Source organism: Triturus cristatus, chromosome 10, assembly GCF_964204655.1.
Source record: "Triturus cristatus chromosome 10, aTriCri1.1, whole genome shotgun sequence".
NCBI lineage: Eukaryota > Metazoa > Chordata > Amphibia > Caudata > Salamandridae > Triturus > Triturus cristatus.
The window spans coordinates 651,462,469-651,487,213 of record NC_140593.1 but is presented as its reverse complement, the minus strand read 5'-3'; the positions used below and the strand labels follow the sequence as shown (position 1 = coordinate 651,487,213).

General features: G+C 41.2%; 1 protein-coding gene across 5 annotated transcripts in view; it reads left to right on the top strand.

The window, feature by feature from the left end:
• Positions 1-24,745, top strand: part of UBN1 (ubinuclein 1) — a 1,063,877-nt gene that overhangs the window by 104,328 nt on the left and 934,804 nt on the right. For 4 of the 5 annotated variants that reach the window (XM_085632215.1, XM_085632217.1, XM_085632216.1 and 1 more), the window contains exon 2: positions 15,761-16,734. In XM_085632215.1, coding sequence (XP_085488341.1) covers positions 16,492-16,734 — 243 coding nt within the window. In that variant the 5' untranslated portion in view covers positions 15,761-16,491. Of the gene's footprint in view, positions 1-5,838; positions 5,973-15,760; positions 16,735-24,745 lie in introns of all 5 variants that reach the window. The other variant, XM_085632214.1, reaches the window with a different exon arrangement.

Below are 24,745 nucleotides of genomic sequence, written 5' to 3'. Positions count from 1 at the left end.
GATAATTCGTTTGATCTTTATTTAATCTTTGACCATATCGTACAAGATCAAATGCCAGTCAAAAAGAGTGGACTGTCACTAGCAGAACTGCCTTTCCACCTACAGGAAGCAGGTACAAGGCTGGCTGCTTTCAGCGTCCTTCCATGGTCAGGAATAGGCACAATTCTCCAGTGGAAAGAGAGAAGGAGCCATGTTCAGGAAGATTCTGTAAAACCTTTTTCTTCTATTTTTTTTTTAGTTGTATATAGCCAAACTTATCAGAGAGCTTTACATGAGCACCAGATGCGAACACATTCATTTTGTTAAGCACGGGGAGATTGAGTGATTTGCCCAGAATCCCAGGATGTTGAGCATCCCTACCGAAACTCGAACCTGATCCCCCAGCTTCGAGGTCGACCGCTCTAGCTGTTCGGCCGCATCATAGTTTGCCTGTAACCTCCAGACTATGGAGGGGCACTTTTAATTGAGTCCCTTTTTAGGTCGAGCCTAGCATTCGCTGCTCTGCAAAGCTTGTAGTATTAAGTCAGGTTAGTTAGGCCACGCCAACCTCTTTCAATTTGTTCCTACTCTTGCCTTTCTTAATTCCTTTGTTCTTATTGGCAAGACGCTGCTCTTTGGCCCGCCTTTGGGTGTGTTTTTCACTTTGTGGCGGCGACCCATGTTACACGTCCCCTTACATTCTTATCGTATTTCCTGTGTTTGCCGTATTCTTTTTTTCACTCAATTGGACCCGTGCCGTGAACACAGCAGCGCTTTGTGACATCCCTGCCACGCACCTTTCACAAAAGTTCCTTGTGTATTAATGTTTTTGCACCCCTGTTGCACACGTTTCAAAAGTCCCTTGTTTCCTATTTCTTTACATGCAAAAAATGGCCGCACGGAATTTCCTTTCGTTTTCAATAAGTTTTCAACATGTAGAGAAATAGGAACCAAGCATTTGGAATGCAATAGGTCTCGCATTTACGCAAGTTTAAGCTGTTGGCATTGTAAATGACAATGTCTTTTATTTAGGTTTATAAACCAAAACATGAATAAAAGGCATTGTCATTTACATGCCAATAGCTCAAAGTCGCGCAAATGCAATACCTATTGCATTGCAGGTGCTTGTTTCATAGCCTTCCAATGTATGGTCGACTCATTTAACCTCCTTTTGCCTTTGAAGCGCTTTTTAGGTCTCGCCTGATCCAGCGCATGCGCTAGTCTGGCCGAGACATTTAGTAGCTGCTTTGAAAAGTGCTACCAAAGCGGCCACCAAGCGCACAAGAGCGCGCATCTCTAGCGTGCTTTAGCGCGTCATCGCGATGACTTTCGCTTTTACGGCCGCACGTGTTACTTTTACTGCCGCGCGGCCAATGCTTGTTTTCCCTGCTGTGTCATTACTCTGTTTTCTGCGGATTGTTCACAGTCCAGTGGGCTCTGTAGCCAGCAATTAATGAGTTCTTGTTTGAGGAGTCTTTTTTTTCGACACAAGTCTTGTGTAGGGCATCTCCGGTTATCAGCGAAGGGCCTCCCGTCTCCCCACCCGCCCCTCCTCCTGTATGGCAAAGAGCAAGAGCTGTAAAAATATACTTTGTCATGAGCGCTCGATAAAAGTGTCAGTGACACTTGTTGCAGGCAAATTTAGGGCTGTTTACAACTTTAGGAAGTAAACTGAACCCGCTTGTAAATTGACAGTAAGCTCAATATACAGTTTAATACATATGTGTAAGGCTGTTGTGGGTCCGATTTTGCAGAGCTCTGTGTCGCTCGGAAGCAGTTCTTGTATGTTTGCAGAATCCCCCTCAGAGCCTGTAGCGCTAAATTCACTCACGCGGACAGGACATTGTTTTCGATTCATGCCTGGTTCAACGACCTTCTGCTTTCTGGGCGCTGTTCTTTTGGCTCGTATCATTAGATCCTGTTGGGAATCCTGGACTGCAATCTCTGAGTTATCTTGCACAGTTTTTGTGTAGCGCAGGGTTCGCCAATTAATCGACCTCTTGGCGCTGTAGATGACTTGTTGTAGTTGCTCTTTTCAGTCAGTGTCCTCATTTAGTCGCAATGTCTTCTGTCCTGCTAACATGGAGCAATCTGGCAGTTCTAGGTGAAGTATTACTCCAGCCTAGGAGATCTGTTACATTATATGACTACTGTGTAATGCTGCTGTGTGTTTCTTTCAAATAAAGGTGAAGTGGTGCAACCACAAAAAAAAGTCTGTGAATCTTCATATATGTTGTTAGAAAATTATTTGTTCCTCTTTATTTAATTCCACTTTCAAAATATATATGGTTCAGGTAACCAAAGACATACAGCCAACGCGTTTCATTCAGTATACATTGAACTTCATCAGGGCTTTATTGATCTTGTTCTGTAATAATTGTTACTCCTTAAGTTGGTAATAGTAATGTATATTAAACCATATGTGGCTTTCCATCTTTGAGTTGTTTGCCCAGTCGTGCAGGCTCCACAGATAAAATAAAATAACAAGCATTGGCATAGCCAATAGGTCTCGCCTTTGGGACCTTATAAGTGTTTAGCCATGCAGCGGTTGATGTTGTTGCACCAAGGATATTATGCTGCATAACTAAATACTTATAAGGTCCCAAAAGCGAGACCTATTGGCTATACCAATCCTTGTTTATAAAGGATCCTTTCCTTCATTATGTTCAAAACAATAGTGCCGGAATGTGTGTTCAACATAAAATTACAATGTACACTCCCGAGGTGAGGCGCGAACTTTAGATGCCTCTCCTCGCTTCCTATTGATCAATCTTAATCAAAAAACAACGTACAAGTTAACTCGCGATCCCATGGCAACGCGCTATCAAGCAAGCTCACTGGAGTCGCAAGGCAGAGTGCTGGGACCTCACACGAGAAGTTTCTTCCTCTCTGCCGGTATCCTTCTCCTCCAGCGTAGCCATGGTTACAGCTCCAAACAGACTGTAAGGGCTGCGCAGGAGAAGGACTGCACAGAGACGATCGCATCCACATTTAGGCTGTATTTAAGCATTTTTGACACTCTGGCACCACCTAGTGCCCGTTTCCGGTACACTTTATAACCATTCATCAGAGATGCACAGTTTTTAGTCAAAGCTTCATTTCAAGGGTTCTTTCCCGTAACATATATTTAAAGCTGTCTACTCGCCTATTAACCCCTATTTTAATTGTAATAAATTATTTTTTAGCCTAATGGAGATGAATAACTTCCAGAACCAGGGAGAATCAGGCATTCTGGGGGATAATATTAGAAAGTATATACAGGAGGAACTCAAAACCTCCCTCAAAGAGGCAGTAGATGCCACTTTCTCTAAAAGAAAGAGAGGATCTCCCTCTGAGGACAATTATTTTTCACTGTCTGATGAGGATTTACCTTCAAGCTCAATTCCTAAAAAAAGAGAAAAAGTTGATCATAAAAGCGAACACCTATTTAAAGCTCTTGAACAAGCTTTTTTTTCTGGTAGCCCTCGCACTACAATAGATTCAGGTGCTCGTTGCAGCACAAGAGAGAATGGCCCCTTTTACGGGGCACAGAGAAAGGTAGCCCATGGCGGCACAATGAGAATGAGTGACCTTAATGGCACAATAGATGTTGAAAATACTATGTCATCAGCTGATAACGATGTAGACTAATTTATCTTTGACCCACTGGATAAATTTGATCTCCTAGATGACCTGGATGACGATATTGACCAACCGTCTACTTCCCAGGGAATTAAGGATCCTTTTGGGGAAGAGTTTAACCCCACAACTATTAAGCACCCATGCAGCGGTGACTGGTGGCCGCTATAACATGTCTCCTACTTTTATAGTGTATGGGTCAAAAAAAACCTTGACAAGGACACAGGTAACCTCCTTAGGAGTGAGTGTCCAAGACCCTCTACAGAGGACAAAGTGTGTATAACACCTAATTTGGATCCAGAGATCATATGTTTCCTTTTTATATATGGCAAAGACCCTAGGAAAGGCATAGAGAGGTGCCTGAAACAGTCTCAGGATAACCTCCTGGATATCCTAGGGCCCCTAACATGCATCCTGGACATGACCGGAGATGCCAGGGGTAAAAATATTCCTGTGAACATTGACTTACTAAGAGGTTGGGCGCAAAGGGCCTTATGCATGCTAGGCAACGCAAATGCAAACCTCATAATGGAGAGATGTAAGGCCGTCCTGATGAGAATTAACCCGAAGTTAGCAGATTTTGCTTCCAACGAAGGCACTAATCATACCAATGATTTTTTTTGGGGTGACAACTTTATAAAAACTCTGGGCAGATACGTTTCAACCTTTACTGCCTTCAGCAAAGCTCAATACAACATGCCTCACGTCCACTTTTTGGAAGGGCTGACAGAAGGGGGTCACCTGCCAGCCGTGGATCCTTCAGGTCCCAATTCCATCAGGAAGAATATAGAAACCCCAGTCCTATGGGAGACGTTTCGGACAAAATTTTAGTTTCTACCCTCAGGACCCCAAGGAACCGCAGAGGAAGAGCAAGAGCCTTCACTCAAGGTTATCAAGGTGAGCACCTCTTTTTCTTCACCGATTTTAAAAGTGGGGGGAAGACTAAATCTCTTTACCCAAAATTGGAAATTGATCACTCTTCACCCCTGGGTTTTAGAAACAGTTACAGGCTTCATAATAGATGTTTGGCAAACACCCCATCAAGTTAGGGAACCAATAGAATTACATTTAGAAGAAGAGAAGATGTCTCTTAGAGACATACAGGTAACTCAAATGTTAAGTAAGGGTGCTCTAGCAACAGTAGGCAAACGGGCCACTACACAAGGTTTTGTAATATTTCTGGTAAAGAAAAAGGTCAAGGGTTGGAGTCCAGTCATAATTCTGAGATACCTGAACAGATTTTTAACTTACAAGCATTTCAAAATGGACAATATTCACCTGTTGAGGGACATCCTACAGTCAGGAGATTGGCTAGTAAAACTAGACCTCAAAGACGCCTACTTCACCATCCCCATGGACAAGGACAGCCAAAAATATCTCCGCTTCAGATGGAGGGACATTCTTTATCAATTTCTTTGCCTCCCTTTTGGGCTGTCCTTGGCCCCGTGGTGTTTCACAAAAGTGCTTCATCCAGTGGTCACTCATCTCAGAGAGAGGGGAGTGAAGTTACTCATTTACCTAGACAACATACTCATCATGTCACAGGACAAGCTAGACGTACAAAATCATTTACTTATGACTATGAATCTCCTGGAAAGTCTGGGTTTCCTTTTGAACATGGAGAAGTCAGTTCTGACTCCCACTCCAAAGATGGAATTCCAAGGTTTTCAGGTAGACTTGGTCCTATCCCACCTGATTTTACCTCACAAGAAAGTGGTAAAAATAAAGAAAGATGTGCAGTCATTCTTATCCAAGGACACAGTACTAATCAGAGACCTTTCAAGAGCTGTGGGACTCCTTTCATCCACCACCCAGCCCATATCTAGCGGCCCCCTACACTACAGAGGTCTACAGAGACTGAAGACCTTCGGTCAAAGGAAATGTCTATGGTACGAAGACTCGGTTCTCCTTTCACCTGGTGCACGAGAGGATCTGACATGGTGGTTAAACAACCTCGGCGCATGGAACGGCAGGCCATTTTTGGGAATGTACCAGACTTTATAATAGAGTTAGATGCAAGCAACACAGGCTTGGGAGCCAATTAATATTCAGAGAGAATCTTGATTTCATTAAAGACAAACGAAGGCTAACATTATCCTACCCTCCTCACCCAAAAATATGAGGAGCGAAGGGATACTACGGTTTCTTTGAGTTTGTAAAGCTTGCTAAATATGTACGTTTATAACATGCTTATCACGCACTGCCTTTTGTACTACTATATAATTTTTTCTCTTATTTCAGATAATTCCACCATTGGGTTACGCTACAACATTGTTTGTTCAAAACGTCTTAATTTCCTTGGCACCAGAGTTGGATTCCTTTTACCCTTGTTTGTTCGCAGTTTAAAGAGGAAGTCAGCCCTGTGCATTGGATCGGTATACTTTTTCATGAACAATCTACTTGTTAATGATGTATTAATTTTCTTTAAAGGACTGCATGTTTGGGCAGCAAATAAAAGTATATGCATAATGTTAGCCTCCGTTTGCCTTTAACGAGATCTAGAATCTTTCCGCATAATAATTGGAGAATCGTCATTTCATTTCACCTGAAGACACAAGGGTAGAGAATGCATCTGTGGATAATGCTTTGAATCTAGTAAGAACGAGTGGAAATGGGGCTGATATAGGGAATCTGCATTCAGACTATTGCCAGTTTATGTGGCTGATTTTTACCTCTCAGGCATGCAGTATGAAGGGGCAATTTACGTAGCTAGAGTTCTGCCTATGGGCTTTGCAATATCTTGTTTACTATTTGAGAGAGTTAGTACCTTTTTGTGGTGTTTTTTTTTCTAATATTTCAAATTATTCGATGATTTATTGTTCATTGGTAAAAAGATATAGGTGAGTGTAAGAGAGCTTTACAACACTTTGAAGTCATGTAATTGGAGTTAGGTGTACCTTTTAGCTCCAGAGAAAACAGAAAGCCCAAGTATTGTGCTGACCATTTTGGGCATTGAACATGACACACAAAAATTGGAGGCAAGGATGCCACAGACCAAAGCAGTAGAATTAAGAGATTTTCTGGATGAAGTAATTGACATTAGGCGACTGGAACTGCGACGGGTACACACGCTCTTGGGTCTCCAAATTTAACATGTAGAGTAGTGAGAAGAGGACAAACATTTTGTAGAAGACTGGGGGTGGCAGTGTCAGGGGCAACTTTACCGCACCTGAAAGTAGAATGTCCATATTAATAAGAACTGATTTACGCATTTGGAGGATGTTTTTGGAAAAGTTTCATATAGCATCTTTGTTTTTTCTGAATGACAACACAATTTGGTAAGTTCACATTGTCCCCGACAGCTCAGTGGCACCTGGTTTTGGCCTTCTTTGGGATGGAAAGTGGAGTGCTGAGAAATGGCGGGAACATTGGATGAGACAAGGCAGGAGCATTACCTTTTTGGAGTTCTTTCCCTTAGTAGTAGCTTTAGTTGTTTGGGGCAAAGAATTATCAAACACATCAGTGATATTTAGGGCCTTATTTCGATGTCGGGCGGAGGAAACTCCGCCCAACATCGTCTTGGTCAAGGGACCAACCAACACTCGGTCAGTGGTCCCGACCGACTAATTACGATATACTTTACAATGGAAGCATGCATTCCGGCCAGAATCTATGCTCTCATTGTAAAATGCAAGGTGCAATTCATCCTTGCACCCCATGGCAGGCACCTCAAAGCGCCAGCCACAAGGTGTAGGGATCAACAGGGGGGCACTATAGGTGCCCCCTCGGTCTCCAAACGGAGGCCGCACACCAAAGGGGGCACTGCTGGGTCCCCCAAGTCGAGTTCCAACAGCCTTTCTGTGTTGGAAAGGCCAGCACAGAAAGGCTGTCTGAACCTGACATTGTAATCCCTCGGGCAGAAAGATCCGCCCTTGAGATTACTGGCCTCATTCCGACTTGCGGTGGGCACTCTAAGCTCGTCGGAAGCTAGTCGGAATGACTGGTCGCATTCCTTTCCGACTGACTCCATCGTAATGGGTCGGTCGGAAAGGAATCCGTCCAGCATATTATGATGCGGTCATAACGGCTCCGACCGCATCGTAATTAGGCCCTTAATGTAGATAATACAACAGTTGTGGAGTTGGTGAGCAAACAAAGCATGTAACTATAGGGTTTTATGGTTGCTGAGACAATTTATGCTACTATGTTTGCAGCTAAACATTGTGTTTCGGGCAAAGCAGGTGTTAAAAATAAATAGCGGATGATTTTTCTTGTTCACAGTGACAAATATTTTAGATGCTGGCACCGGGAGCTAAAGACATGAAGACACAGTTACCACAAGACATTTGGGCATGGGGGAGAATAAGTGTTATTGAGCCAGTTAAGAAGTCAGTAGTAGAATCCACAAGGAGCATGCATGGCAGGCAGGAGTTAAGAGTTTTGTTTCATTTGAACAGATTTGGAACAATAATGGGCATGAGAATATAGAATGTAGGGTGATATGTTTTGTACTGCAACTAATAGAAAAAGGCTTATCTCCAACTAAAATAGCTAGTAAACTAGCAAGTGTGTCATTTTATGGAAAGTTATATTGGGGCTATGATCCGGCAGAAGGTGAGTTGGTATGGAGGAGTTTGGCTGGTTAGGCTAGGGAGTGCGGTTCAATTTCTAGGTTGAGAGAACCAGTGACATTTGATTTGTTGCAGAAATTCTTGTAAATATTACCAGAGTACTGTTATAATTTCTTTGAAGTTACTGTTTACAGATTTTGCGTGTTGTGAATGTTTTTTGGTGGCTTTAGGATTTCTGGGTTAATAGGTTCCAAGGTGAGAGCAGGAGTATGCCATAAAGCAGTTTGCTTATAAGGCGGAAAGCGGGGGATATCGTTACGAAGTTCAAAAATAGATCAGCTAGGCAGGGAAAAATCGCTGTGGCTAAACAAAGGAGGAAGAGCAGAGGCATGTCCGATGAGAGAATGGGAAAGATTTACTGAATGCCTTAGGCATGCACAGAATTCAAAAAAATTGTCATGAGGGGGCAAGGGTTACGGCATCTAATTTGTTGTCAGTGATGAGAATGACTTTGACTAAATTTAGGTTAGAGCTAGGCAGTTATTGGACATAATCGTTCAAAAGTTGGAGCGCCTACGTAAACAGCAAACTTGGATTGGAATTAGGGCGAGGTAAAACAAATAGGGAGGTGGTAATCAAAATGCTGTGAGCGTTATGTAAGGAAATAGGACATAATCGACAGTTGATTCACCAATTTTATGGTCTTACACAGCATTTCTTCTTTTTCTATAGGCTGTATGAACGGTCTCACGAGGAGGAAGATGGTAACATGGATAGTAGGATATTCTTTTGCACATTGGGCAGCTAAATATGCAGATCTTAGGAACAACCTTGGGTTTTGACTTCAAGGCAGCAAGGCCAAGTCAATATATGATTAGAAGAACAAGAGAGTTGCCAATGCTGCACAAATTAACAACAAAATACTTCAAATGGACTGAACAAAACAGTGCCACTGAAAACCACTTTTTCCGTTTGGTTTTAATCAACAATTTTTAGAGGATCAGTGCTTCATTAACTCATTTTTAAGCACGGTTCAATTTATACAAAAAATAGCAAAGAACACTACAATATCAATATATACATTTCCTACATAGATATACACGACACTACTACTAGCATACAAGTGTCACTCATACCATACATTCATACTACTCAATCATACTGTGAGACATATAAGACAAATACTCAAATGACAATTTTGTGACTTTACAAAGAAAAAGGGGGGGGGCCACCGTGATTTTATTTACAGCCTAACAGGAATTTTTGAAAATAATTAGGTTGAAGTTTATGCGGTTAGCCCACAGCGAAGAGGTCTACGTGTTTCGAATCCCTCAAGTTGTGGGGATTCTCATCAGGACCAGATGCTCACTATAGAGAGAATACAAAAAAGCTAAATTAGACCAATATACCCTTGTGCACTAGACTTTCCTCAACGCCAGCCTTTTGCCAGAATCTTACCTTGCAGCCAATGCAACCCGAAGGGAGACTAGCGAGTGTGGAGTATAGACCTTTTCAAGAAAGACCTTTAGGAAGACAGAAGAGGGTGGATTTGAATTACTTAAAATGTCGCATAAAGCGCTGGTGTGTGTGATGGCTCTATTAGTCCAAAATCATATCTTACTTGACCGTCTATCGATGTCGTGTATCTTGCTGCTGGCGTGCCTTCGGACTGAATGCCGGCAGTTGCCAGAAGTGATTTGAGTGTCGGAGAAGCTTCAATTGTCGTCTGCAAAAGATGAATTGAAAGCAGAGTGTAGTGGTTGCGATGTGGTCGCACACACAAGCTCGTGAGAGCCTCGTATAAAGATGAATTGAAAGCAGAGTGTAGTGGTTGCGACGTAGTCGCACACACAAGCTCGTGAGAGCCTCGTACAGATGTTCTCTTACCTTCCGAATTAGTTCAAAGCCAATTTAAACGAAGCAGCCGTCGTCCGTGTTAGTACCGCCAAAGCAGGTATGGTTCATAGTGCGCCGGAAGGAATCCTCTTTTAGACTTCCTTTGATCGCGAACGGAGTCTGGGAAATGTGGTTTAGTCACAGCACAGTGAATTAGCGAACTGCTAAATGAAGCAGTAATAGAGCCACGATATGAGGGCTCTATCTTCGGTCCCAGGCGGGGTCAGAGAAGTGTAGCTTTATTCGCAACAAGGCGCATCCAGGTGGTGGAGGACTGTTTGTTCGAACGGTGATTGTGTTACTAAGACTCCTGGGATTTGTAGTTTGACAATGCGTTGGATACAACTTTATTGACAAACCACTCGACATGCCAAAGAATATACAAGTACAATACTGAATGATGCGATCAGGCTGAGAAGGGAATAGCATGATTGACCTTATTTTGCAGGACATCAGGAAACTAGAGATGTTATCACCGGCGTGGATTTAAAGGTTGAAAATCTCAGACATTTCATTCAATCCTTCAACGGATGTATTGAATTTGATTATCAACATCGCTTCCCTTTTCAATAGTTTAGCATCTAAATCCCCTCCTCTAATATCTGGTGTAACTTTCGAAATTACAGTCCATTTGACATCAGCTTCTACATGGTTGTTAAGGCGCCAATGGTTGACCAAAGGGGCGTTTTGTACATTTTTACGTATTCTTGATTTGTGCTGTTGGATTCTAAACCTTACTTCCTGGTTTGTTTTGCCAATATAAAGTTTAGCACATGGGCATAGTATCCCATATACTACAAATTTGGTTTTACAATTTGAGAAGGAATCATGCTTCCAATGAATGTTCTGATGGATAAAATGATTACCTTCCAAAGTGGAATCGCAGCACACACATGTGCCACATTTGTGGTGGCCTTGAATCGGTGGAAGATTAAGGAAGCTTCTCAAGTCCGGGATCTTTGTTTTGGGGAGCGCAGCTCTCACGATCTGATTAGCAATACTTCTGTCTTTCCTGAAGGCAAACAGTGGGGGTTCTTTGAGGGAAGGGTCCAGATTTTTTACAAGGTGCCAATTTTGGGAGATGATCTTTTTGAGCCAATTGGACGTTGGGGTGAAGGTGGAGACACAGACAATCCTGTCCATTTTTGATTTGTCTCTTCGTTCAAGAAGAACCTCTCGTGGGGTCCACCATGCACGCTTCATAGATCTCTTCAGAAGTTTTTTGGGATATCCTCTTTCTAAGAGGTTGGTTTTTAATTTTTCTGCATGAAAGAAAAATTCATCCTTGAAAGTGCAATTCCTACGGATTCTTAAAAATTGTCCGTAGGGCAAATTGTCCCTAAGGCTGCGTGGGTGATTGCTAGAATAGAGGAGCGCTTTATTTCTGTCGTTTTTTTTCTTATATAATGTAGAAACGAGGTGACCCTCGCTTGGGTAGACTTCAACGTCCAAAAACGGTATTTTAACTTTGGAGAAGTTGAGGCTGAACTTGATGTCCGGTGTCCTATTGTTCAGCCAATTGACGAAGTCTCGCAGTTGGTCTTCTTCTCCAGTCCAAGTTAAAAACACATCGTCGATGTACCTTGTCCAATGTCCGATGTAAGTTAAAAATGGGTTGTTATTGTACACAAAATGTTCCTCGTATTTTGACATGTAAAGAATGGCCAGCTCTGGGGCGAAGGGACACCCCATCGCGACTCCCTTGGTTTGTAAGAAAAACTCTTCTTTGAAACAGAAATAGTTATTTTTTAGCGCAAAAGTAGCTAGCTCAAGGATAAATTGCGTTGGAACCTTTTCGGGCTTTGGTCTGCTGTTTAGAAATGTCTCCAAAACTGCCAGCCCTTCGTCTTGGGGAATTTCTGTATACAACGAAGTAACATCTAGAGTGGCTAGAAGATGTGTGTTTTCTTGAAACTCCATTGTGCTCAATTTGATCAAAAAATCAGTGGTGTCTTTGATGAACGATTTAACCTCTTGCATGAAGGGTTTGAGGAAGAAGTCTACGAATTTTGAGATTGATTCAGTCAGAGACTCACAGCCCGAGACTATAGGACGACCCGGGGGATTGTGTTCATTTTTATGTACTTTAGGGAGTACGTAGAAAATAGGTGTGCGAGGGCTTTTGTTTTTTAGAAATTCATATTCTTTCTTGCCTAGAAAACCTTCATCAAACCCTTTCTGGAGAATGTTGAACAGTTTGCCTTGCAATTCAACCGTTGGATCTTTATTAAGCTTTCTATAGCAAGTTACATTGGATAGTTGTCTCATCACTTCTGCCGTGTAACGTTCAGTGGCCCAGATAACAATAGACCCGCCCTTATCCGCTTGTTTAATTACTATGGATGGGTCATTCCTTAGATCAGTCAAGGCGTCTTTTTGAGATTTTGTCATGTTGAATTTTACTGATCGCCTTTTGTGTTTTTCAACTTCTGTGATGGCAGACAGAACTACCTTTTCGAATAGTAACACCACCTTTGGTGTTTTTGATGTTGGTGGACAAAAGCAGGATTTTTTCCTTAACCCTGTCGTCTCTATGTTCTCCTGTAATGGATTGTCCATGAAGAAGGTAATCAGGCGTATTTTGCGGCAGAATTCGATGAATTCAGCCTTAAGTTTAACAAAGTTGGTTCTTGTAGATGGTACGAAAGAAAGGCCCATTTCTAAAACACTACTTTCATCAGATGTCAGAATTTTGTCAGAGAGATTAAAGATAGACGTAATCTTTGGTTCTCGTGATTTTTGCCGGTCTGTGGTAGACGCAGTCCTCAGTTTTTGTAGTTCTGACGTCTCGTGGACATTTCCCATGGTTGGTTGGCGAATCTGGATCTGCCGCGAGGCTTCCGCTGTCCTCGTCCTAAAAAAGACGGTTGTTGAAAGTTCTGTTGTAAATTTGGTTCAAAATTGACACGTCTGCTCGATTCGCCCTTTGTACTAGGGTTATCGTTGTCACTACTCCCTGAAGAAGATGATGTTTCGGAGAAATTGATAAAATTGTACCTAGATCTCCCTTGGTAATCCTGTAGAAATCGTCGTGAGTCAGGTCTTGTGTAAAAATCAATTTGGAGGTAAGGATAAATCTTGTCTAGAGAGAAGCTCTTTTTGTCCTTTTCGAATTTGAGTCCCTTTTGGTTAATTGAATAGTCCTTAAATTCGAGGATCTCCTTATCGACTTTCTCCAGAAGTTCTTTGGCATCTGTAATCAATTGGTTATTTTTAATTTCGTTCTCAAGCACCACGATTTCTTCCAATTGTTGTTTTGACAGTCTTTGTGCTGTTTCGACGGTGAGGACCATAAGGTCCCTACTGCATTTTGTTTCAATTTGACTGAAACCCTTTTTATAAGTTGGATCCTCTGTGAAAATCACCGGGACGTTACGTATTTGGAGTCCACCCGGGATGGTACCTGCCCTCAGATGTTCAATTAGAAAATGACCGTGTAGATCAGTCCGTATTTGCTTCTTTTTTAGTCTAACCAGTCTGTCGGATTCGTTATTGATTTTGGCGGTTGTGCTCAAGGCAGCGGAAGAAAATAGTGGAGGGTCATTCAATAGCTTCAGTATATGTTCCTCGCTGTATGCGAAAGTGTCGCTACCTGACATAGTATGTCAAAGAAAAATAAAAATAGAGAAGAAAAGAGTGCAGAGAGGGAAAGATCACCTTAAAATGAAAACCTTTACAATGTGTTTGACCTATGTGAAACACACTCCCCGTGACTTATTTGGAAAACTGCAGGCTACTCCTACTCACTCTTCCAAGAGAAAATCAAGTCTACAAAAAACCTCGCGAGTAAACACCCGCCAGACAACCTTAGGAACAACCTTGGGTTTTGACTTCAAGGCAGCAAGGCCAAGTCAATATATGATTAGAAGAACAAGAGAGTTGCCAATGCTGCACAAATTAACAACAAAATACTTCAAATGGACTGAACAAAACAGTGCCACTGAAAACCACTTTTTCCGAATGACTTTGACTAAATTTAGGTTAGAGCTAGGCAGTTATTGGACATAATCGTTCAAAAGTTGGAGCGCCTACGTAAACAGCAAACTTGGATTGGAATTAGGGCGAGGTAAAACAAATAGGGAGGTGGTAATCAAAATGCTGTGAGCGTTATGTAAGGAAATAGGACATAATCGACAGTTGATTCACCAATTTTATGGTCTTACACAGCATTTCTTCTTTTTCTATAGGCTGTATGAACGGTCTCACGAGGAGGAAGATGGTAACATGGATAGTAGGATATTCTTTTGCACATTGGGCAGCTAAATATGCAGATCAGCAAATCTATAAAGTCTTAGGTTACATAGTAGCAGACACAAGGTGATATGATGGGGAAGAAGTGGTATGCATTGGGGCAGTTTATTGCTCCTCATAGCGAACCTACTGCCTAAGCGGGGCTGCCCTTATATGTTGTTAATACTTTGGAAGAGAATGATTTGATCTAGGTATCAGGTCTAATACAGTTAAAACAAATGAAAGAAGATTTGCAACTGAAAAATAAAGTTTTCAGGGACCAGTTTAATTTGGACGGAATTTGTGCCAAAAAACCGTTGGAGAGGAGTGCTAATACAAGCAGCTATTGACAAAACAAGGAGGAAATTCAACAGAGCCATGAGAGTTTTTTGTATGTCAGGTAATGTAAAGGTATGGGCTTGTTTCGGGATGATGGTGCTCCTTTGTCTCAGTTTAGCAATGCTTATTACATGATTGCGTTAAGGGAGTTAGTGGGAAAATTGTGGAGGCAAAAAGTTTGGTGCAAAGGTGTTTATTAGTAGGATCTTTTTGCATAAGAGTTGCGGGGTGTGGCGCAGTAAAAGACCCTTTAGGGTTATCCTGGATGGCGGTAGTTTGGGTTAATGGAGAGTCGGGTATGGGCATATCCACCTCTAGGTGGGAGAGGGAGCACAGAGGGAGGGGAGAAAAGTTTGAGGCTTTGGAGCAGGGCACAGAGGTTTCACTTGGTGATGCTTGATAGGGTGTGAGAGTGGCAAAGGCAAGGCAAGGGGATAAAAAAAGAAAATCAGATTTCGGAGTAGGGGGAGTTGGTTGGAGAATGGTTTGTACGCTTTAGGGAGTTGTTTAAGGGAGGGGGGTTGTTAGGAATTTGTTATGTTAGCGTGGTTGATACTATGGTGTAACTGTATTTGAATCAATTTATCCAACTACAAAACTGTCCCAATAAAGTGACTTTTCATGCTATTTGCTGATTCTGGAATGTGGTGTATTGTAGGATACGTATTATACAAATGTGCAGTGATCGCAGTTCAAAATAAGATGTAATTAAATCGTATTTTTGTTTGTAAACTTATTGAGGATTATTCAAAGGTAAAAATCATATATTTTTTCCAGGAATTACTGGTGGCTTTGTACTGATCTACTCTAGTTCATTCAGTATACAAAAACTAATACTACTAGCATGTTATGATGCTGCCAGTGTTGACTGCGTCGTATATATATATATATATTTTTTTTTACTTCCACCCATGCTGCACAGCAACTGAGCTGTTGTACATACAACATGGCTAAAACACATTGACAAAGTCAATAGATGTCACATAGACTAGACCTGTTGCCTATGGCAATTTTTGTTCATGCTCTAAGAACATATTAACGCTTTTTGGATGTCTGCGGCTGCTACCTGTGCCTCTCTAAAGTCATGTATGCTAAAAGTGCTCTTTATTTTATCCCAAATCCTGTATTTTCTTTTAGTTTACAGCTTTGCTGTCTTTAGTGATTTTTTATTCTTTTTTTCTTTTTAGATACGATGGGAACTGTGATTGGCGATTCCGTAATTCATGCTATAGCGATGAACACCGCTCCTTAATTTACCACAGCTTCAGAGTACAGAGTGAAAAAGTGGTTTCACCCAAGGCCAATAGAGAACGAACAGGGACAAGTCAACTGACATTGACCTCTCAGCCTGACGGACATGTCAGTACAGATGGATATGGACTTAAATTGTGTACTCTAAAATACAGCAGACCGCCATCAGTAACTGCATTCTTCATAACGTAACTTATCCAGCAGCTGAATACTCTGACATTCTCTAGTATAACCCTGAACACTTTTTAAAAGTGCTCCAACACGTGAAAACTGAAGAGAGGCATTAACTCAATAATGAAATGCTTACTCTTCTACAAACAAATGTTGAGTCTGTCCATTTTGCAGTGTGAGCTGTAAAGACGATGTTGTGCGAAATGTCCAGTTTTTATTCTTATCTGAATAGCTATTCTCTTTCAGATGTATAACCTTTAAAAATGCCTGGCAAGTGGTAATCATTGGTGCTTTCTGTCGCTGGGTCACAATCCTTTGCGTTCTTTCACATGCTCCGATACAGGCCTCCAATTCTTGTTTTGTGGCACATGCCCCTATAATGATCATACTACAAAGAGTATAATTATTTCAGCATCTTCTGGGGTCGCCATGACTCCCCCTCTCCCTTGTTCCACATGCTTCCTGAGCTGACCTTTCCATCTCACCCCCAGGGGTAATGGCTGAAACTCGCCGGGTGCAGCTCAGCTCTCTCCCAGTCGTTGCCCTGACACCACTGGACCTCAAAAAAACACTTGCAAGTGATGCTAAAGATGAATCTGTGGATGCTGAGTCAGCAGCTGCAGTCCGAATTACCCTCACCCTCTTTGAGCCTGATCACAAGCGATGCCCGGAGTTTTTCTATCCAGAGCTCGTTCGAAACCCATGGGGTAAAGCAAAGAATGTGCTTGTGGGAGAGAAGGTAAGAGCTGCCACAAAGTTTATTGAACCCTTAGTGTTTTTATACTATACAATGATGAATCAGTGCCCGTGCAGAATATGACCTAAATGTGAAGTGTACTCAAGTTCTAGATTTCCTAACAATTACCACCCTATAACCAACCAAGCAAAAAAGGTAGTCCTCCAAACTAGAGTGTTTTGGATAGTGGGGCATAGGTAAGGCACCGTGTCTGCAATGTTTGAGGTGATGTTAGGAATGCTAGTGGGTGGGCGAGTGGTATGCTCCAAGGTGTACATTTTTAAAGCCATTCAAAACTATTCAATCTTTGAGGTCTTTTGTGATGTATAAAAAGAGCCAGTGGAAGCTGCCAATAGAGTAGTAATGCTCTAAACGTTGGGTGTCTGCTGTCCTGATTGTTTATTTACCTACAGGCAAAATATTCTAACCCGTAAGAAAGTTGGTGAGTATATTCCTCAACCGCACAATTCTATTGTATGCATGTCTGTAACCTCAAGATTATTCTGTTTTTATGTTGTATATGTGCTATAGCATCAACCTAAACCCAAGGAACATGTGAGCTCCTTACAGAGAACATTTCTATGTTATCTTGACAATCTCAAACCTGAGTTCCTGTACATAGAACAGTATTGTGTGTCTGGTCCAGTTGAAATCGGAGTAGAAAACCTATAATTTGCTGAGAAAGAAGCCAGTAGCAATCTGTTAATGGAGCAGCACTAGACAAGGCACTGTTCAGTTAGTTGTTGCATAAGTAATTGTTTTCTGTTATACAAATTCATAGTTTGAGGTATGGGGAGATGAAGCTACTTAGTCACAATTGCAAACCTTCATGTCTGATGTCAAAACTCTGACTAGAACCGAAACAGAATGAGTCGCCCCAACCAGCAACTAAAGACACCTAACAAGCATAGTTCTTTGGTGTGTTTTTTCTAGTTGTTACTGCAGTTCTGGTTTAGGGAAGGTGATAATGACAGACCTGTATACAATTTCCTCTCGCTCCTTTATTGTTTCTTTCATTACAGAACGGCAGCATAGCTGCACGAGCCTCATTGACACAAGTGTTAACGCCTGAACACTGTTTCCATTTAACTAAAGATAACCATTGAATTGTCAGATCAAGGTAACTTATACCTCACAGTTCTTCCCTGTAATACTATTTCACAAAGAACATTCCTTGAATAGGAAAACCGGTTTCTCGTATGTCCAAAAACCAGGATTTAACGATGAGATGTTAACCGGTAGACTAGCAACACCATTGCCTCCAGATGATACCACTATTATGCAGGTGTTTGGTCACGTTTATGACAAGGAGACGCTCTCTAGCCAAAAATAATCAAATCAAAACCGCATTATATTATGGCATGATTATGCAGTATCTCGGGGTAAAGGCCACACCTAAAGAATTTTCTTTAACAAATTGTTTCAGAAAACAATGGCTGTATTTTGTAAAGAAATGCAGACGTGGCTGACTACTTCTCATTATTGATATGTCCAAATATCTTCCTCTTGCTATGCCAGTGGAAATGCTAACGAAAGAAATATGAACACAACGATACAAATAACTATGTACAAAAATGACATGAGGAAATCAACAGAGCACTTCTACAGTTGTCTACAAGATAAACTGAAAAAAATATCTATTAAAGTTTAAACATGAGACAGTTTATCCGTACACCATGGATTGGATGGGTATTACACCAGGCCACAATCTCAACAATAACGCAAAACAAATATCAAGTTCAGGGCAACCCCTGACAACTATACCTTCAGCTCTGACAAATGGAGCAGTCGAGATAAGGACCACAGCAAGTCCATTTAACCAACACCAATTTACCCTTTCTGTCACTGACCAACCCCACAGAGAGCCCCTTTTTCGTTAATGGGAGATCTTTTTTAGGACCGGGTTTAGGAACAGGACAAACTTGCATAAAAGCAAGTACAATGGCTCCGCAATCCTGCCCACCTTATCAGGAGCAAAGTCTAGGGACAACAGTGCCAAAAAAACATGGCTCAAACCTAGTGGTAATTTTGAGCTCACTAACTCTCACTCAAATGGAGTACTGAAAAACGTCCTTGGTTTTTTACCCAGGCAAGGCCACAACAGTTTCAAAATAAGATGAAGATTACATTAATTCTTTAGAGAGATGTGTTTTTTTAAATAGATAACCATACCTTAAATAACATTGAGGACCAGAACATCAACCTCAAGAAAATCGAATTGTATACCTCCCCGACAACTACTACCCCCTGAATTCGATACATCTGAAAAAAAGATTCTTTAGGAGCTTGATATTATAAAGAACCAAAATCAGGCCCAAGTGTAACATGAATTTTAAGGCAGAAAGAGATGCGTTGGCAAAAGTGGGGAACAGTAGTATGATTGTTACTAAGCAAGCTCACTATGGTGGTGCATAGTCCTACAAGACCAGGAAAAATAGTGACAGGAATGTTTCTCTCCTGAGTGATGAGAAGCATTGCAGAAAACTCAAGAGCGATCCTGCAGGTTGATTGCACAAAAATAACTGTCACCTGATCAGTGATGAAAGATTGTCAAGAGGGATCACAAAGAATGAGGCAGATTTCCCTATAGCAGACAAATCTAGAGTAAAAGATTACTTCGCACATCCTAAGATGTACATTGAAAAGAGGCCACCTCCTGGATGCCCCATTGTATCTTACATTGGTTCACTGTTGGAACCACTGTCCTGGTTCTGTGACTGGTTTCTATGCTTGAAAGTCTTCAAGATGCCTTCATATTTGAAGGAGACTATAAAGACCCTCAAACTTTAGACAGTTTCAGTCCCGAAACATAAATGATGATCGGCCAAGATGTGGAATACTTATATATGAGCATAACACAAAACACCAAACACATTGGAGTCGAGAAATACTACCAAAAACACAAGTAGACGCACATGACACTGTCTCCTTTATTATGGTCTTACTGAATCTGGTCCCTCCAGGAAGCCATTCAATTCCCAGGTGGGAGTGACTCCAGGCGTTTGTAGAGCTGTACGTAAAATTCCTGAAATACGGCGTTAGTGGCTCCTGGGGAGTAAAATGACTCGCCATCGCCTGTTCTGATATGTGTTAAAGCCCCCCACACCCTCTAGATTCAGGCCTAATAAGCCAGGCTAGTAGCCAGCCCGGTCTGCCTTACTTGTTGTGTGCTCTCGTAGTGGCTCATTGATGTTGAATTTTCAACATGCCACAGACTCCACCCTCTTTTACCAAAAATATGTCAAGGGCAAGTCGATTTTGCAAAACCATAGATCTAATTGCAACAATTTCGGTATTAATCATCAAGAATCCTCCAGCAGTATCTGTTGATAGACGATCATCTACTGTTGACAATTTACGTATTTTATGTGAATTTAGTACGACTTCAACTGACGGTATTAGTGCACCAAATATATCACCTACTATCTCTGAAAAACTCGTTCTCTTACTTCGTTTTAGTCCTTGACTTACTACATAAATTTCATTGTTCTTTGTTATTTGGTATACCTTTGGAAATACTATTCCAAAATAACAACTACCATACCATCCTGTAGGTAACCTATAATAGGCATTTTTGCCACACACGTAATAAATTCCTGGGAAAACAGGATCAGTTCCACCTTTTAATCCCCATCCCCCCTTTATTAGGAAGGTATGTTCACATTCACTAGAACCAATGAAAATGTTGTTATAGTCTGGTTTTAGTCTATGCAGACAGAATTTCCCCAATTTTGACAAGTCTAGGGACATTGCAGCATGAGTCTTGCCTTTCTTATAGTCCCCTTCCTTACTAGCCCATGACGGTACATGTGACTTCTGTTCAACAGCCTTCTTTTGGAAATCCTGTCTTCTCTCCTCTACTAAATTTAGAAAATCTTTTTCTTCTTCACACAAAATGCACGTTAAATTATTCTTATGAGCATATGTTACGTCTATTGGGCTTGTGGTTAAGAAGAAATCGCCCATGAATTCTGCATCTTTACAGCTAAGCACTGGGTCCCTGTTTCTTCGAATAGGGATTTCTGAAAATACTAAATCCATATTTGAATAATAATACTGCAACTTGCCTGTTACATAGAACAAACTGGACACAACACTACATGACACACCATATGTTAAAGGAAGATGGTGATATGTCACCCCCTCCGAGACACATGAAGGTAATTTCATGCAAACCTAACAATCGCTCACATCCATAGTATCTACGTATTCGTAAAGAAGTTTAGTAAATACATTTAATGACGAAGCACTATTTGGTTTGTCGTGATTGTGAGAAGTTGGCCTGATGTATGATGTCACTAGTTCTAGTGTACACCTTGTATCAGTCCAAACAACCCTTTTTTTTTTTTATTTCATATTTTAATTTAATGGTCACAAACACAAATAGAAATAAATAAAAGTTCAAGCATGTAAATTATACTAAAGACAAAAAAAAACCTAAGCAATAGATACAGATGGATATAAGCACTAGCACCAAAACAAATATCATAACGAATAATGCCGAATTTCAGTAAACATATTATTAGCCCCACTCGAGGCTAGACCAAAGCCTTCCAAATTTAAACAAAGATCTCAATCCCCTTGCTTGTGCCAATGCCAATTCCATCTCGTAAACCCCCCTTAATAGGAACCAAAATTCAATGATAGTGGGACTAGATTTTTCTATCCATACCCTGGCGATAGTCAGGCGGGCACATGCAATAAAAACAGACACTAGAGAGATTGAGATGTTACCTGTGTCAGATACTGACCCTAATACAATTTCTTTCTCTGATAACACCGTTACTTTACCGATTAGCTTACTTAATTCATGTGCTAGCTTATGACAAAAATCAGCTAACTTAGGACAAATAACAAACATATGTCGTAGGTCTACGGCAAATTCATTGCACTTAGGACAGTAAGATTTAATTGAATTGTGTGACACAGCCCATTTAGAAATAACTTCAGGGGTATAATACAACATAAATAACGTATGGTGATGTTGCAATTTTAAATTAATTGAGGTTACAGAGGAATTAATTCTAGCCAAAGAGTCTGAGACCTCTTCGGGAGTCACCTCTATAGCTAACATGGTATTTAATTTAGCTGTGGCCTGTGTAACATCGCCATCAACCGTCTCAATAAAATAACGATACACTCTCCCTATGAGACCACGATTGCTATTCTTGAAGACCGCCCGAACGACCTCTGTTGTAGGGGGGAGAGCCAATAAACCTTCTCCCCGCATAAAAAAATCCCTAATTTGTAAATACTTAAAGAATGAATTATAAGTAACCCCATACTCCACTATCAATGATTTAAACGGCTTAAAGCCGTGTTTATCATATAAATGCCCCAGAAGTGTAATTCCCTGTTGTTGCCAAGCTCGCGCAGCTGAATCCGAGAAAATGTCAGGGAGCCTCGGGTTACCCCAAAGGTAAATAAATTCATGCCACTTTGGAAAATTAAACTTTTTACATATATCTTGCCAAATATGAAAAATATGCCGAATGGTCTTAAATCGGACTCTTTTGTAATAATTTGGATCTGACATATGTTGTAGTAAGAATCCAGTGTTTGAACCATATGCTAGCTGAAACGAGAGCCAGGGTTTCCTAGCAGCAGGTCCCACATTTAAAGATTGGATCCGGCTGACAAAAGCAGCCCAAAAGTAAGTTCTAAAATCTGGAAGTTTAAAGCCACCTTGCCTAAAGGACAACTTAATGTATCTAATCGCCCTTCTCGCTCTCCGAAAGCTCCAAATAAAACTTCCGACAACACTATCCAAGCGTTTAAAAAAGGTCATTGGAATTCTTAGGGGGATGGCTCGAAAAAAATATAAAAATTTAGGAAGTATACTCATCTTAACTATGTTACATCTACCGATAATGGTCAGTGGGAGCCTATGCCATCTACGAAGATCATTGGTGACCTTTTCCAGCAGCGGTGTAGTTTAAATCAAATATATCGTTAATATTAGCACTCAAACACACCCCCAGATACACAGCCGAGGCTGTAATACCTAGCGAGGATGGAGCTGCATTCGGTGTGAAATTGAGAATAGACTGAGTCTTATTCAAGTTAAGTTTGTATCCGGAAAAGGACCCAAAACGCTGCGCCTCTTGGGTTATCGCTGTAAAGGCTACCACTGGCTTTGTAGAAAAAAACAGCAATGTCGTCTGCATATGCAGTGACTTTCAGGGAAGTATCATTAAAGAAAACCGGTGTAATAGACAGGTTATGAAGCAGATGTTTAATAAAAGGCTCTATATATAACGCAAATAATAAGGGAGAAAGCGGACATCCCTGCCGCGTACCACGAGAGATGCTAAAAGCAGACGAAGCAAGACCGTTATACTTGATTGTGGCAGTGGGTTTACAATAAAGTTTCTGAACAGCCGAGATAAACCTTCGACCGAGGCCAAAAGAGCCCATTGTGCACCACAAGGAGTCCCAGGCACCCGGTCGAAGGCCTTCTCGGCATATAACATGATCATTCCTATATGCTGCTCCAGTTGATTAGCGATATCAAATGCTACTATAGCGGTGTTAATATGTGCAGTGGTATCCCTACCAGGAATAAAACCATGTTGTTCCTCAGAAACCATCAGGTGCATCAGGGGGGCTAAACGCAGTGCCAAAAGTTTAGAAAAAATTTTGGCATCTGAATTGATTAGAGATATCGGTCTATACGAGCCGAGATTATCCGGTGACTTGCCCTTTTTTGGGAAGACGATGATGTTAGTTTTATTCCAGGCGGGGGGGGAGTCGCCTCCCCTAAGTATCTCATTAACCAATTCAAGAAAAATTGGAGTCAATAAATCCCTAAATGTTTTGTAGAATTCGAGTGGCAGGGTATCTTCCCCCACTGCCTTGCCCACGGGGAGGGCTACCATTGCAAGGTCAAGCTCTGCCAAATCGACATCCCTTTCCAAGCACAGGATCTGAAGTGGATTTAATGATGATAGCCCGCTCTCTCGAATATATACAGTAGCTTGTTGAGTGTTGCCGTTACTCACTTCTTTATACAAATCCATATAGAAAAGCCTAAACTGCTCCAAGATATCTTGCGGTTTCGAAAAGACTTCGCCATTTACCCCAATAATTTTTTTAATGTAGACCCCGGCCCTTTGATCAGCAATCTGATGAGCCAGTACACGTCCAATCTGCTCACCGTACTCATACTGCCGGGTTTTATATTTTAAAAAATTACTAGCTACTTTGTCTTTAAGCCTTCTACCTAGCTTTGCTCTGATGTCAACAATCTGTAAATATATTCGATGTTCCTCGGTGTCTTTTAAAACAATGGATTGGGCGTGTAACTGCTCTAACTCCATATATTTTGCATGGTCCTTTTCCAGCTGACTAAAATAAGTCTGGTTTTGTTTAACAATATACTGAAGGGTAGCCCCCCTTACATATGCCTTTAGACAGTCCCAGACTAGTGCAAGCGATGTGGAATATAGGTTATTAGCTAAAAATTCCTTAAGAACTTCTCGCATATGTACAATGTAGTCTGCATTGTTAAGAAGGTGCTTCGGATACGAAAATTCCCTACTTTGACTGCCTTTATTAAAGCCAGCAGTCAAAGTAAGCATAACCGGATTATGATCCGAGGTGATCCTGGGGCATACCACCATATTAGAATTCTCCAACAAATTATATTTAACAAAAATCATATCTAAACAAGAGTAATGTTTGTACGGATGCGAAAAGAAAGTGAAACCTGGAAGTGAGGGGTGTAAGATTCTCCAAGCATCTTCCAATTGATGAAGATATAGCAGAGCTTGTATTGCTACCCTCACCTGAACCATTCTGCTCCTCGCTTTTAAATTTGTAGTGTCAATTTCCTTATCTAATATGCAGTTCATGTCGCCCATCACTATAAGATCACCTGGCCAGTCTAATAATTCCGAGCTAAGGTGGGAAAAAATATCAGGACAGTCACTGTTCGGGCCGTAAATCGTACAGATTGTCATATTATGATTATGTACAGAGAGCTGAGCTATCGCCCATCTTCCCTTAGAGTCAG